This window comes from Eumetopias jubatus, unplaced genomic scaffold, assembly GCF_037043125.1.
Source record: "Eumetopias jubatus isolate StellerSeaLion01/CBP00866 unplaced genomic scaffold, mEumJub1_p1.0 scaffold_2, whole genome shotgun sequence".
Classification (NCBI taxonomy): domain Eukaryota; kingdom Metazoa; phylum Chordata; class Mammalia; order Carnivora; family Otariidae; genus Eumetopias; species Eumetopias jubatus.
Window position 1 is genome coordinate 8,746,690 of NW_028274808.1, and position 11,966 is coordinate 8,758,655.

Below are 11,966 nucleotides of genomic sequence, written 5' to 3' on the forward strand. Positions count from 1 at the left end.
CACACAACAGACGCAAACAAAGAGAAAGAATTAAAAATATTCCATGTAGGCAATGATACTGTAGTAAAGTAAACCATGGTGGTTTAAAAGAACCTCACATCTGGTATTTGATATTAACCGGCTATTTCCAAGGAACTCGGAGTGAGAGGACATAACAATCCGTTTTCCAGATTATAGGAATTCCATCCTAAGATTCATGGCAGCTGTGTGGTCACTTGGGTTAAAAGAGAACCGGGGCCATTTTCCTTAAGTCTTCAGTCTGAGTTAATTTGTCAAGTTTATCCCCAATTTGTTTTGAGGGGAGGGAGGGAGGCATTGGAAGAAAAGACTCCATGCAACAGTGAAAAACAAGGAGAAAAAAATGCACTATTTTCCAGAGGAAAGGTTATAGGGCTCTTATCAACACATCTCTTTTAGTAAGATAATTATTTGTGCCATCAGAAAAAAATGGCATTAAACCGTTGAGCACTAGCTGGCTGGGGAGGTGATAAGCAGTCAGCCTCCCTGGCTCCCAGCCAGTTCCCGGGAGTGTGGCCCTTCTCTGTGGGGGCACCCACTCATGTATGTGAGAAGCTTCCAGAACAACCACAATGTCAAATGTGCTCTTTCCTTTTAGAAACTTTTCATCTGTTTCAAGTACTTCAAGTTGGAAGCAAAAGTATTATTAATTTCATGAATGTTTCCTCCACACAGAAAGGAATATTAAATATGCAATGTTATTTTAATCTTGTTTATAACCCAAAATATAAGCACGGCACTTTTAACAGAAAAAAATAGTATAAGAATAAAAATGACTGTGGCGGAAATACATTAAAATTTAAATCTGAAAATGTATTGGCACTTAAATGTAAAGCTGCATTTTATATCACGACATACAGTTCCAGTCCTGAAATAAAAATATGGAAAATCACTTTAAAAAAAGATGATAGCAGTATCTGCATATAGATTTGTATAGATAATCTACATGGATATGTATGGACTTGCGTAGATGATGTATTATCTAATTCTTTATTCATTTATAAATAGGCTAAAAATCTAGTGTCAGTCTTATCTTTTGGTCCAGATTGAGTCAGGAGTACATTCTCAGTTTAGAAATATGGTTTCTGATCAAAAGTTCTTAAAATACTTCAACTAACATCTGTATTTGAATCCTAAGGAAGTGAACTTTCAAGATGTTATTGGAGAAATAATATACTGTCAGCTCTTGAAGAGCCAGGAGCTGTGTATACCACTCATTTTGAATTTCCTTTTCTTTGCCTGCTCACACACCTCCAGCACTGCCCGCCCCCATCACCATCAAGTTTCTGCACCAAGAAATTCATTGTGTTTACTGATGGTCTGGCAAACCAGTAAATAGAACCAGCAAACAAAATCAACTACTATGAGCAAATGAGGGCACTCAAGTAAATCAGACTTACTCTAGAAGTAAAGTATCTACTCCATGATTCATCTCAATGACCACACAGACAGGACACACTTTGCTGGTTCTCATTCTGGAAGAGTACCCCAAAGAAGCAGAGCAATTACATTTTTCTAAACAAATCTACACAAGTTTACCTCTTGCATATAACATTCTACCATTATATTTTATTTATATTTTATTAGTCGAAATGGTATTTTTAGTATTTTAGATCTTCTGGAATGGTTTCCCTGTAAATGTAGAATGTATATTTTCATAGTGTCCACCTAATTTATTACATTAATAATATAAAGACTTGAGAGGTTTACACACTGAAGCAGCATCATCAGTCTGTTTCTTTAATAGAGATTTAGACTTTAAAGTGTTTAAGCTTTGGGGCGCCTGGGTGGCTCAGTCCATCAAGTGTCTGCCTTCAGCTCAGCTCATGATCCTGGGGTCCTGGGATGGAGCCCTTCATCAGGGGCATTGGGCTCCCTGCTCGGCGGGGGGTCTGCTTCTCCCTCTCCCTCTGCCCCACCCAGGGCTCATGCTCGCTTTTTCCCTCTCTCTCTCTTAAATAAATAAATAAAATCTTTAAAAAAATAAAGTATTTAAGCTTTGAAGTATTCAGGATGTTCAGATGAAATTACATGGCATTATAAAACTCCTGTGTGTACCCAAATCCTTTTCGCCCAATGACTTAAGTACAGGGCACTTTCAGGGATGACCATCATCCCCTGTTCCTTGACTTGGTTGTCTGTGGCCAGAGCTGTTACACTCAAGGAAAGACACAAACCCAGGTGCATGGGAGAGGTGGAAACATATTCTAAGCCAATCTATAACACCTAGCCTCCATACACTGAGTGATTTAACATCATGGATTTTCCCCAACTTTCTCAAAATCAAATGTCAATATTACCTCCCCTTTCCATATTTTAGAAATCAGGAAAATTGTTCATAAGCTTATAATACAAATGTAATAAATTAGGTGGAAGGTGCTGGAGAATCACTCTGAAGACTATCACAGACTTCATATGCCTAGGACCACAGTACTTATGTCTGTGATGTTTTTCTGACGATGAAACCTATCTAACAAAAATTTACAGAATTTGATAGCTCATTTCTGCCCCCATCCTCTAGTCTTACTGTTGGCAAGAATATTTTTAAGAAGATTTTAAAAATAAGGAATTGCGGGGGTGCCTGGCTGGCTCAGTTGGTGGAGCGTGTGACTCTTGATCTCAGGGTCTTGAGTTCAAGCCCCACACTGGGCATAGAGGCTTCTTAAAAAAAAAAAAAAGAAAAAGAAAGAAAAGAAAAAGGAGGGTTATCAGTGCCTCTCACTCTCACTGTCTTGCTCTTTAATTGTTAGTTGAACTACAAATTAGTGTATAGGCTATACAGAATATAATAAGATCATATACTCTGATTGTTTTTATATTCTTTTTCAATGTCTTGTCCAAAAATATTTAGCTAGCCAAGAAAGAATACATAAGCCATGGCTGGCAGTTTGAAGAGTGATTGAGGTAGGGGGAAGGAGGGGCAGTGTGTGTGTGTGTGTGTCTGTGTGTGTGTATCTAAGCATGACCACTGTTTACACTGCTTGCTCTGTTTGGTATGTGAGCCATAAAAGAAAAATGTCTGTTATTAATATGTTTTATAAATGCTTCCAGATAGCACAGTGATGGGTGCTTACATAAGTCTGCAGTGGTCATCACTATCCATCAGAAATAATCAGGGGCATATAGTGGAGCTCAAATACCATATATGGGTGGTCCATGGAAAGAGAAGAGCAGTCACCGACAGACACTTCAAGGAAGGGTGCAGCTTAAAAATGGCTTCGGGGAAGCTTGTGGCCAGCTTCTAGCTCTCTTTTTTAGATACTTCTGCACAATAATCCTAAATTAAGCTCCTTAAGACACCACTTCCAGCCTATCACTCAAGAATCTTCAGTGGCTCCTGTTGTTTTCAACCACGATCCAAAGTTAGGTCCTACACCTTCTACAAGATTGCCCTCTGTTTCCCTTATAGCTCTGGACTCTTCAGCCCAAGTCGTATTCTCCTCGCTCAGCTCCCCAAGCCCCCTCTTGACGGCACTGACCTTACTGCCTCTGTGCTTTGTTCTCACACTTCAATACCCAAAATATTCCCCCTCCTTTGTTTCTGTAACCAGCATCAACTTGTTTTCTGCAGCTGACCGAACGCCAGTCCAGCCTTTCCATGCTCGTCCATGCAGCCACCAGGGCTTACCCAACAACTTCTGGTAAACCAGGAGACTTGCTTACAACAGCTCTGACACTGTCTGCATTTACGGTGTAACCCATTTGTGGTATTTTAAATGAGTAAGCTTCTTGTTCCTCAAAAAGGATCCCATGCTTGTTATAGACAGGAGTCACTCACTCGACTCTTTGGGCATCATTCACCACAATGTCATTTCCTGCTTAGAGTTGAAGCTGCCACGAGTGAGAATTCATTAAAATACTCCTGAATTGAGGTAGGTTTAAGTGGGAGAATTTGGAGTAAGAAATCCATAAATCTGATACTAACAGGTAAGTGGTGTGAGCAGCATCACCATGACCTCCTTCCAGAGTCCCTCAGTTTCCCCTCCAGGCGGTCACTGAGGGAAGCCTTTGGAAAAGAACCACGTGACAACCCAATCCCATACCCTTGCCCTGGGGACTGTGCTAACTTCGGATCCCAGAATTCTTCAGGAAACTCAGTGCCTATATAAACATTTTAAATGTAGCCAATATAAAACCAGCCCCTCACAGGGCTGATCTCCTAAGTAAATACATTACTATTTCTTTAATGAAACTTAGAAATATTCACGTTTAGAGGATAAATACTATAAACAGCTTTTCATTAGATCAGATCAGGGTTATAGCCCAAGTAATTTATGAAAATGAGCTTTTGGATTTCAGAACTGCACCAATGCCTCCTCACACTCGAAAGCCACTAGCACACGATCGGTACCAGGAAACAGTAAGAATCTACCAGTGAAAGGTATTTCAAGGCATCCAACTGGTTGACTCTATGATGGATGTCCAATAATATAGTGTCTTAATATAGTGTCTTCTTTCTCTAACAGTTAAACTACAAACTCTGAAAAAGAGTAAATCCACCACCTGAATAATTTACATGAGGAAATTTCAGAAGAAACAATTATACAAATCTATAATATTTACTGTAAATTTTAGAATTACATTATAAGAGAAATGAACTATCATCCCTTGTTTAAAGTTCTCTGCTATATCTCTTTTTTCTATTGTGAAAAATCAATGATACCTTAACTCACAATTTATACAGATCTGAACTCACAAATGTGCCTCCTGCAACAATCACAGGACTAGGTAGTATTTACAGAATGCACATCTACCAGAAATAATGTAACTGGTACAAGATGAAACATTGTATGACTGGAAATCAGAGGAACTGTAACGCTTCTACCAACCCCAGTTTATTCTTTCCAGATCCAATTATTCCTGAAAGCTCACTTGGCATAGGTGAGACTGTAAACTTTCACTTAAGTTCTATTAGTGCAACTTGGAAAAACTGTGTGATTGTCAGGAATTCTGGTTAGAGTTCTTGTTATGCAGTCATTCTTGCAAGGCTACTATGGATTTAGGCCATTTGTGACCACCCTTTCATCAGGGGGGCACCACATGGTAAGGCCTGGAAGAAAGTACAAGTTTATTTCAGAGTTGTCCAATTGTAGGGAATTGGGACTTAAATAAATGAAACTGGATAGGCCCTATGTGCTGAGTACCTCTTCCCTCTGCCTTCTCGCCCACAGCTACAACTTGCAGAAAGAAAGGAATACATATGGTCATGGGTCTTTCACAAACCCAGAAGGCCCAAACCGATTATCACACTTTTCTAACATATGGGCTGCAAAAGTTTTTTAAAGAGAGAAGCGAAAGAGAAAAGCTCTATCCTTGCTCCTGGCTAAGTCATTTGAGTCTTGGGTTTATTATCTTTAATGAAATGTATTAACATCCATCTCAGAAAGATGTAGTGAAAAACAAACTTAACTTGTAAAGCTCTCAGCTTGTCATGCTCTCTTCACGGCACATGGAGATGCTCAGGATATTGCAGAGGAGACCTAATTATTATTGGAATGCCTACTCCATCTACAGAGGTATGACTAGTCCCCAGGGAGTGATCTGAACCTGTAAATGCCCCTACAGCTGCCAAAGACACCAGTGCCAGAAGCACAGGTGACTTTCTTTCCTCTCCCACCAGCCTCTGAGTCCCAGAACATCCTGGAAAGAGCTATGAGACAGAACTCCTGGTTGATCCCATGTTGATAAGGAGGCCAAGACTTGCATCTCAAGAGCCCCAGAACTGGAAGGCCAGAAAGAAATCTCCCCAATCTACCACCCTCCACCTTCTCAGATAGACTTAGACAGACAAGAATAGAGACCCACTGGCCCTAAAGCTGTGCCACTGATATCCGAAACTGCTTCCTACAAAGCAATTTTGATGATAATCGATTCTTTTTTTTAAAGATTTTATTTATTTGACAGAGAGACAGCACAAAGCAATTTTGATGATAATTGATTCGTAGTTTTTTTTAAAGATTTTATTTATGTGACAGAGAGAGACGGTGAGAGAGGGAACACAAGCAGGGGGAGAGGGAGACGGAGAAGCAGGCTTCCCGCGGAGCAGGAAGCCCCACTCGGGGCTCGATCCCAGGACCCTGGGATCATGACCTGAGCCGAAGGTAGATGCTTAAGGACTGAGCCATGCAGGCGCCCTGATGATAACTGATTCTTGAACAAATGACAGCCCATCAGGTGTCCACAATTCAGAAGAAAGAATACAAAGAAGTAGAAACCAAAATGAAGGATGAATTGAGCTCTTTTATGTTTCAAACCATAGATCCCCAGCACCATTCAGAGTTGGGTCAGAAATCTCTTACAAGAGAGGAGGCTTACGAAACACTTCATCATATACTCTATGGCAATTCGTAATCATAAAAACTGTAGACTTGCCATTAAAGAGTAGATACTTGGGAAAAGGGGACAAGAGTCCAATCCTTCCATTATGTAATCCTTTGCCCTCCTCAGTAAGGGGCTCTTAGGGACTGAAACTCTGGGCCTCCAACGTAAATTGATGCAGAGTGAGGTGAAGTCACAAGAGAGTTCACAGGTTTCCACTTTTCACAGACATTTCATATTTCCCTACTATTGAACCTCCTTTCTAAAGATTGCTGCCAGAAAGTATGGACATTTGCAGTACATCAGAGAAATGTCATGGGTACCGCAACATGAAGCACAGAGAAGGCTGCCAGTCCATGACTCCATATTATAGTTGCACTTATGGCCTAATTTAGTGGAATAAAATTTACCTCTCCACTTTCAATGCAGAGCAGTAGGATATGCAGACTGTTAATTTTCCTTTTGGGATTGTAACAGTACTTGTCAAATGCTCAAATACTTTAAGGATATTACACATTTTAAGTCCTGTTGATCCTAGGCAATTATTTTCCTCTAATGGGATGTAAATTTGTAAAGCTTATTTTGTTTCTCCAAAGAGTTTTTAGACTAGTAAAATCTTAAGTGATTTACGGAATAACGCTGTCATCATCCATCAATGATCCATGAAAAACAATCTCTGCTCTTCTCTGCAATGCCCTAATCCTGCAAGTAGGACCCACATTGTCCTACGATTAAAATATCGATGCCAAGGTTCATTTCTTCCACTCCCTAATCTTTCTTATGAATTAGTCAGCAAATCTATGGGTTCTTCCTCTGTGACAGCTTTGGCTTCTCCTCCCACTGCCCCAACTCTGCTCTCTTCATCACTTCCCTTCTAAAATACTGTTGTTGCTTCTTCACTAGATCATGCCCCCAGCAAGTCTTTATGACCTCTAATCAATCCCAGAAGTGATTTCAATACTTTTCTTATTACCTGTGTCCTTCAGGTGCTCAGAGCATGAATCACCCTCCGTAATCCACCTTAAAGTAGCTTAGATCATATGCAATGCAACCCCACCCATCTCCAAAAACTTATTCATAGTTAAGATTCTTCACTGTTACTCTATATAGCCCCTTCCCTTCCTACCTTCTCACCCCATCCACGGCATGAAAGGGATTCGTGTGCTTGATATAGTCTAGTCATCTGCTGGAAATTCTCACCCAGGTTACAGCCCAAGTTTTGCCTCATGTCAAGACACTCAGACCAAGTAGGCCACATGGCTGACTCTCCTGTGCAAACTTCAGGACACAGACAATGCTTTGGTGCCATTCCCCTAATACCTCACAGTATTTTTTGTGCGTAAGCCTTTATTTTTTCTATCTGAGTTGTAAGCTCCTTGAAGAGAGGAAAAACGGTTTATGTCTTTTAACATGCTCCACGCCTAACAGATTACCCTGCAAACTCAACAGTTACATAATGAAGAGGCCAAAACCAATGAAATTAGTCATTGTTACACACCATAGATCAGTTACTCTAAAACTGTCATTGTGCGTGAGAATGACTTAGGATGTTAGCTAAAAATGTATATTCCTAGACCCAAATCCAGAGATTTGGTTGGTCTCAGGTAAGGGGAATAAAATTAAAGACCTCTAGGGAATTCTAATGCAGTTAACACATACATGGTATTTTGAAAAACATCATCACTGATTAATCTGAATCAGGAAATACAAATAAAAACAAGTACAAAAGTATGCAGAATTATAAACAGTGGAGAAAGAAAATCTGGCATGTTGCAAACTAGTTGCCATTATTAGGAAGTTTTTTGTGATAGTAACCATAAACCATATGTGCTTTTACTATTTTAGTTTAAAATAGCTATTCTCATTAAAGCAATTAGTGTTAAGACTAATCTCTTTTTTGCATTTAAGCTATAAAGTAGATATATTTAAAGTTATTTATGTAAAGCAGAAAATAAGTTATACTTGCTCATTCAATAATATTTGATCTTCTAGATCATTCCCTTAATTGATACAAGATTATAAATCTTTAAGCTTTCTTTTGTTGACTTTGATCTTTAACATAGGCATGTGCAACGTAAGACGTGCTCTCCTTGAATTCATTGCTCTAAAATATATAAGGATCTAGGTATTTATACTCCCTGCTAACCCACTTTTTGGAATAAAAGTATACTATACATAATTCTCCCTTTTTAAATTATAAACAATTTTTTCTTTTAAAAATCAAAACTCCTCAACTCCAACCAATCAGAGTGAACTCTACGCAATCTCATGCGGGCAAATGATTGCATTTTAGCAATCTGGTGCTCTTTCTAGGTTTTGCACGTTTTTTAGTTGGATGATAATTTTAAATATTTCCTCTTTTTCTCATCATGCCTACTTAATTTTAATTATAGAATAGGCAGTACTTTGTTTGCCTAACTTTTCTGATGTTGGCTTCCTTGCACTAACAGGAAACATTTTAGGATCGTTTAGTAAGTCATATAACTAGGAGTCATTAGAAAGAGGAACCTAATAAATGCAAATGTAAGTCAAGGAACAAGGAAATCTTGTTTGTATTTGTGATTTTACCTCCCGTTTTCTGTATGGCTTTGGGGGTGTGGTGAAGGACTGGATGGCTAAGCTCGGTTTATAGTTTGTGAGCTGTTTTGTATTTTTTAAACACAAAAATACTTCCTAAGTGTAAATTACCAAAACTCTGCATTTGTCAAAGATTTTGTATATTTAGTGTCTTTTATTTACCTTCTGAAATCTCTTCTTGGGGCTTCTGTAGTTCACAGGAAATTAATAATCAGTTCCTCTCCAAGCTTTACCTCCTCATGAGTCACTTCTTTAGGCCACTAGGGAGAGACATGGAGTCTTTGGACCAGGTCTCTTGGGAATCTCATGGCAAGGACATAGCAATTTCACTGAAAGCATTAATGACACTTGCCCTGTCAAGCCTTCACTCAACCAATGAGGAACACTTTAGTGCAGAAATAATATACTGTCTTATGGGCTGTGGAACTCAGAGATCTAAAGTGATGTTTCATCAAGTGAAAAAGAGCCCCTATCACATCCAGAATATCAACTCATATTCACCATACAGGATATAAAAGATGGCTGAATATGAAAAGCAAATAAAGATACATAAATATTTTCACGGCAAAAGAAAGATTTGATTACATCACCAACGAAGATGATTTTGAAGATGAAAAATAAATTAACTTGAACCTCTGACTGCAAGCCCATCCATAACACACATGCATGCGCACACATGGGCACGTTCACTCAAAGCTGACCCAGCAGTGAGTGACTCTCATATAGGCTTTTGGCTTCTCAGGAAAGACTTCTCCTTTTACTTCCTTCTTCACACGTTCCTACTATAAACTCAAGGAAGTTACCACAAGCAATAACCTGCTCTCAAACAGGTTACATGATCTCTTTCACCAGCCACCTCTCTGGGTGTTGCCTTACTAAGTCAAACTTTTAATAATTTGACTCCTCAGAGACAGAAAGTGAATAGATATCATGATATCCAAGGCATTCAAATTACAGGAAGTGTTAATGGGTCTAATGCTACATTTTTGTGGCATTTAAGCACAGGAAGACATTCTCATGATAATAGTTCTACCAACATTAAGTATTTGTGTTGAAAATTATCTTACAAATCACATAATACACTCTGTTCTGCAATTTAACACATTTTTTTACTCTCAAGGTTTTTTTTTCCCTTGACCCCTATATTGAATTACAAATTCTGTTTTTTTAAATAATTTGTCCCCCAAATTTAAAATTTAAAGGTAGTTTGGTTTTTTAAAAATTATTCTTCTCAATGGTAAAACGTGTTTCAAAATATAACTGTGAAGGCAATTCAGTTTCGACACACTGAACATATGTTAAGTCACCTCCCAGTTGACAGTCACATACCACTGGCCAGAGGTTGAAATAAAGCATTGCATTCTGTACCCAGTCAGGGGTACTGCAAGTCTTTGAAAAGAGGCGTCCCATAGTATGTCCAATATAAAACTTCTTCAGGAGTTCCAAAACTCTATTAAGCATACTATCCATCCTTATGTCAGATCTGAACGTTTTAGGTACACATTTGGAAGAGCAAGTCAGAAGCAGGCACAAATACAGTAACTCCTTTTTGAAAGTCAGAATACCTCAGAAGTGCCTTGGCAACATTTTCCGGCGAAGGGTTAAACAACATCTGTTATTTGATAAACAAAACAAAACAATCCACCTTACTTTTCAGTATTTTACCAGATTTCAGAAACGCGGAATTTATAAAGTTGAAAAGTCATGCCTGATTGTGATCTACATGAGATCCTGTTGCAGCCCAACTTTGGCCAACTTCCCCAAGTGAATCTGAAGTCTTCAGCCCTCAAGCCGGTGACTAAATTCTTTTTACACTTTCCCTAAAATCGCCTAGTGCTCCAAGTAAGAGGACCGCTGCGGGAAAATAAACCTCGGCTGACTGGTCGTCCTAGCCCCTGATGGACTGCCACTGACCTGACAGGGAAAGAATAGAGCACTCCCGACCGGGACGAACTCGGGCTCTCCTGAGCCGCGCGCCCCGCGAGGGCTCAAGCCCGCTGGGCACACCCGCGGGGACTGCTCCCGAGCAGGTTGTGATCTCTATCACCAGCCACCTCTGTGGCTGCTTCTATTTTGCTTTCTCCTGACTGGCTTTCATACTTAGTAACAACTTTATGCAAAAACAAAAACAACAAAAACAAACACACAAACAAAAACCAAGAAGAAAACTTTTCTCCGAGGAAGCGTGCAGTCAGCTCGGTTAACTTTGGACGCAACGTCCGGAAGGTGAAACAGCCACACGCACTTTGCGCGGCCCCCGGGTCCGCGGGATCCCGAGCGCCCCTGCGCCCCCGCAGTCGCCCCAGTGCGACCCCGGAGCGCGCGGCCCCGCACCTACCTGGGCCTCGTCCGCGTCCGGCTCCGCGTCGGAGAAGCCGAGTCCCGATTCGAAGGCGGCGGCGGCGGCGGGCGCGTCGCGCGGACCCGGGAGCAGCGCAGCGGCGAGCAAGGAACACGCCAGAGAGAAGAAGCCCAGCAAGTGCATGGTGGAAGGACCGGGAGCGCGGCGGCCGGTCCGCGGTGGGGGCGGGGTGGGCGCGTGGCGCCCCCGCGACGCTGCGCTCCCTCCGCAGAGAGCCGCCGGCGACCCCCGAGGGCGGCCGGAGGCGGCGGCAGCGGTGCGCGGCTCGGCGCTCCCAACGCTGCGCGTCGCGCTCCTGGCCAGTGCCGGGGAGGGGCGCGGGGTCAGGTAAAAGCCTCACAGGAAACCGGACGTCCGAGCTCCCCGCATTCGGGGCCCGCGAGGTGAGGCGAGGGCGAGGGCGAGGGCGGACGGCTCCTCGGTTCGCCTTTCTGTTTTCGCTTTCTGGCAAGAGGGGGGCAAAGCCGACCCCTTCGGCGCTGCTCGGCCCCTCCGATCCCCCCGAGCCTGCGGCCCCCTCCTCCCTCCCCTCCCCTTCCCCGGGGCAGCGAGCGGCGGCCGGGAGGAGGGCGGCGGGGCGCCGCGCGGCCAGGCCGGGGAGCTCGGCGGCGCGGGCGGCTCCGGAGCGCGGGGCGAGCGGCGGCGGCGGCGGGCGCAGGGGCAGGGCATGGCTGACGCGCCCTCTGCCTGC

General features: G+C 42.1%; 1 protein-coding gene across 1 annotated transcript in view; it reads right to left on the reverse strand.

Annotated features, from left to right (window-relative positions):
• VEGFC (vascular endothelial growth factor C) overlaps nt 1–11,398 on the reverse strand; it is a 102,100-nt gene extending 90,702 nt beyond the window's left edge. Inside the window, exon 1 of the mRNA XM_028099826.2 lies at nt 11,252–11,398. Coding sequence (XP_027955627.1) covers nt 11,252–11,398 — 147 coding nt within the window. The remainder of the gene's footprint in view (nt 1–11,251) is intronic.
• Between the last annotated feature and the right edge of the window lie 568 nt (nt 11,399–11,966).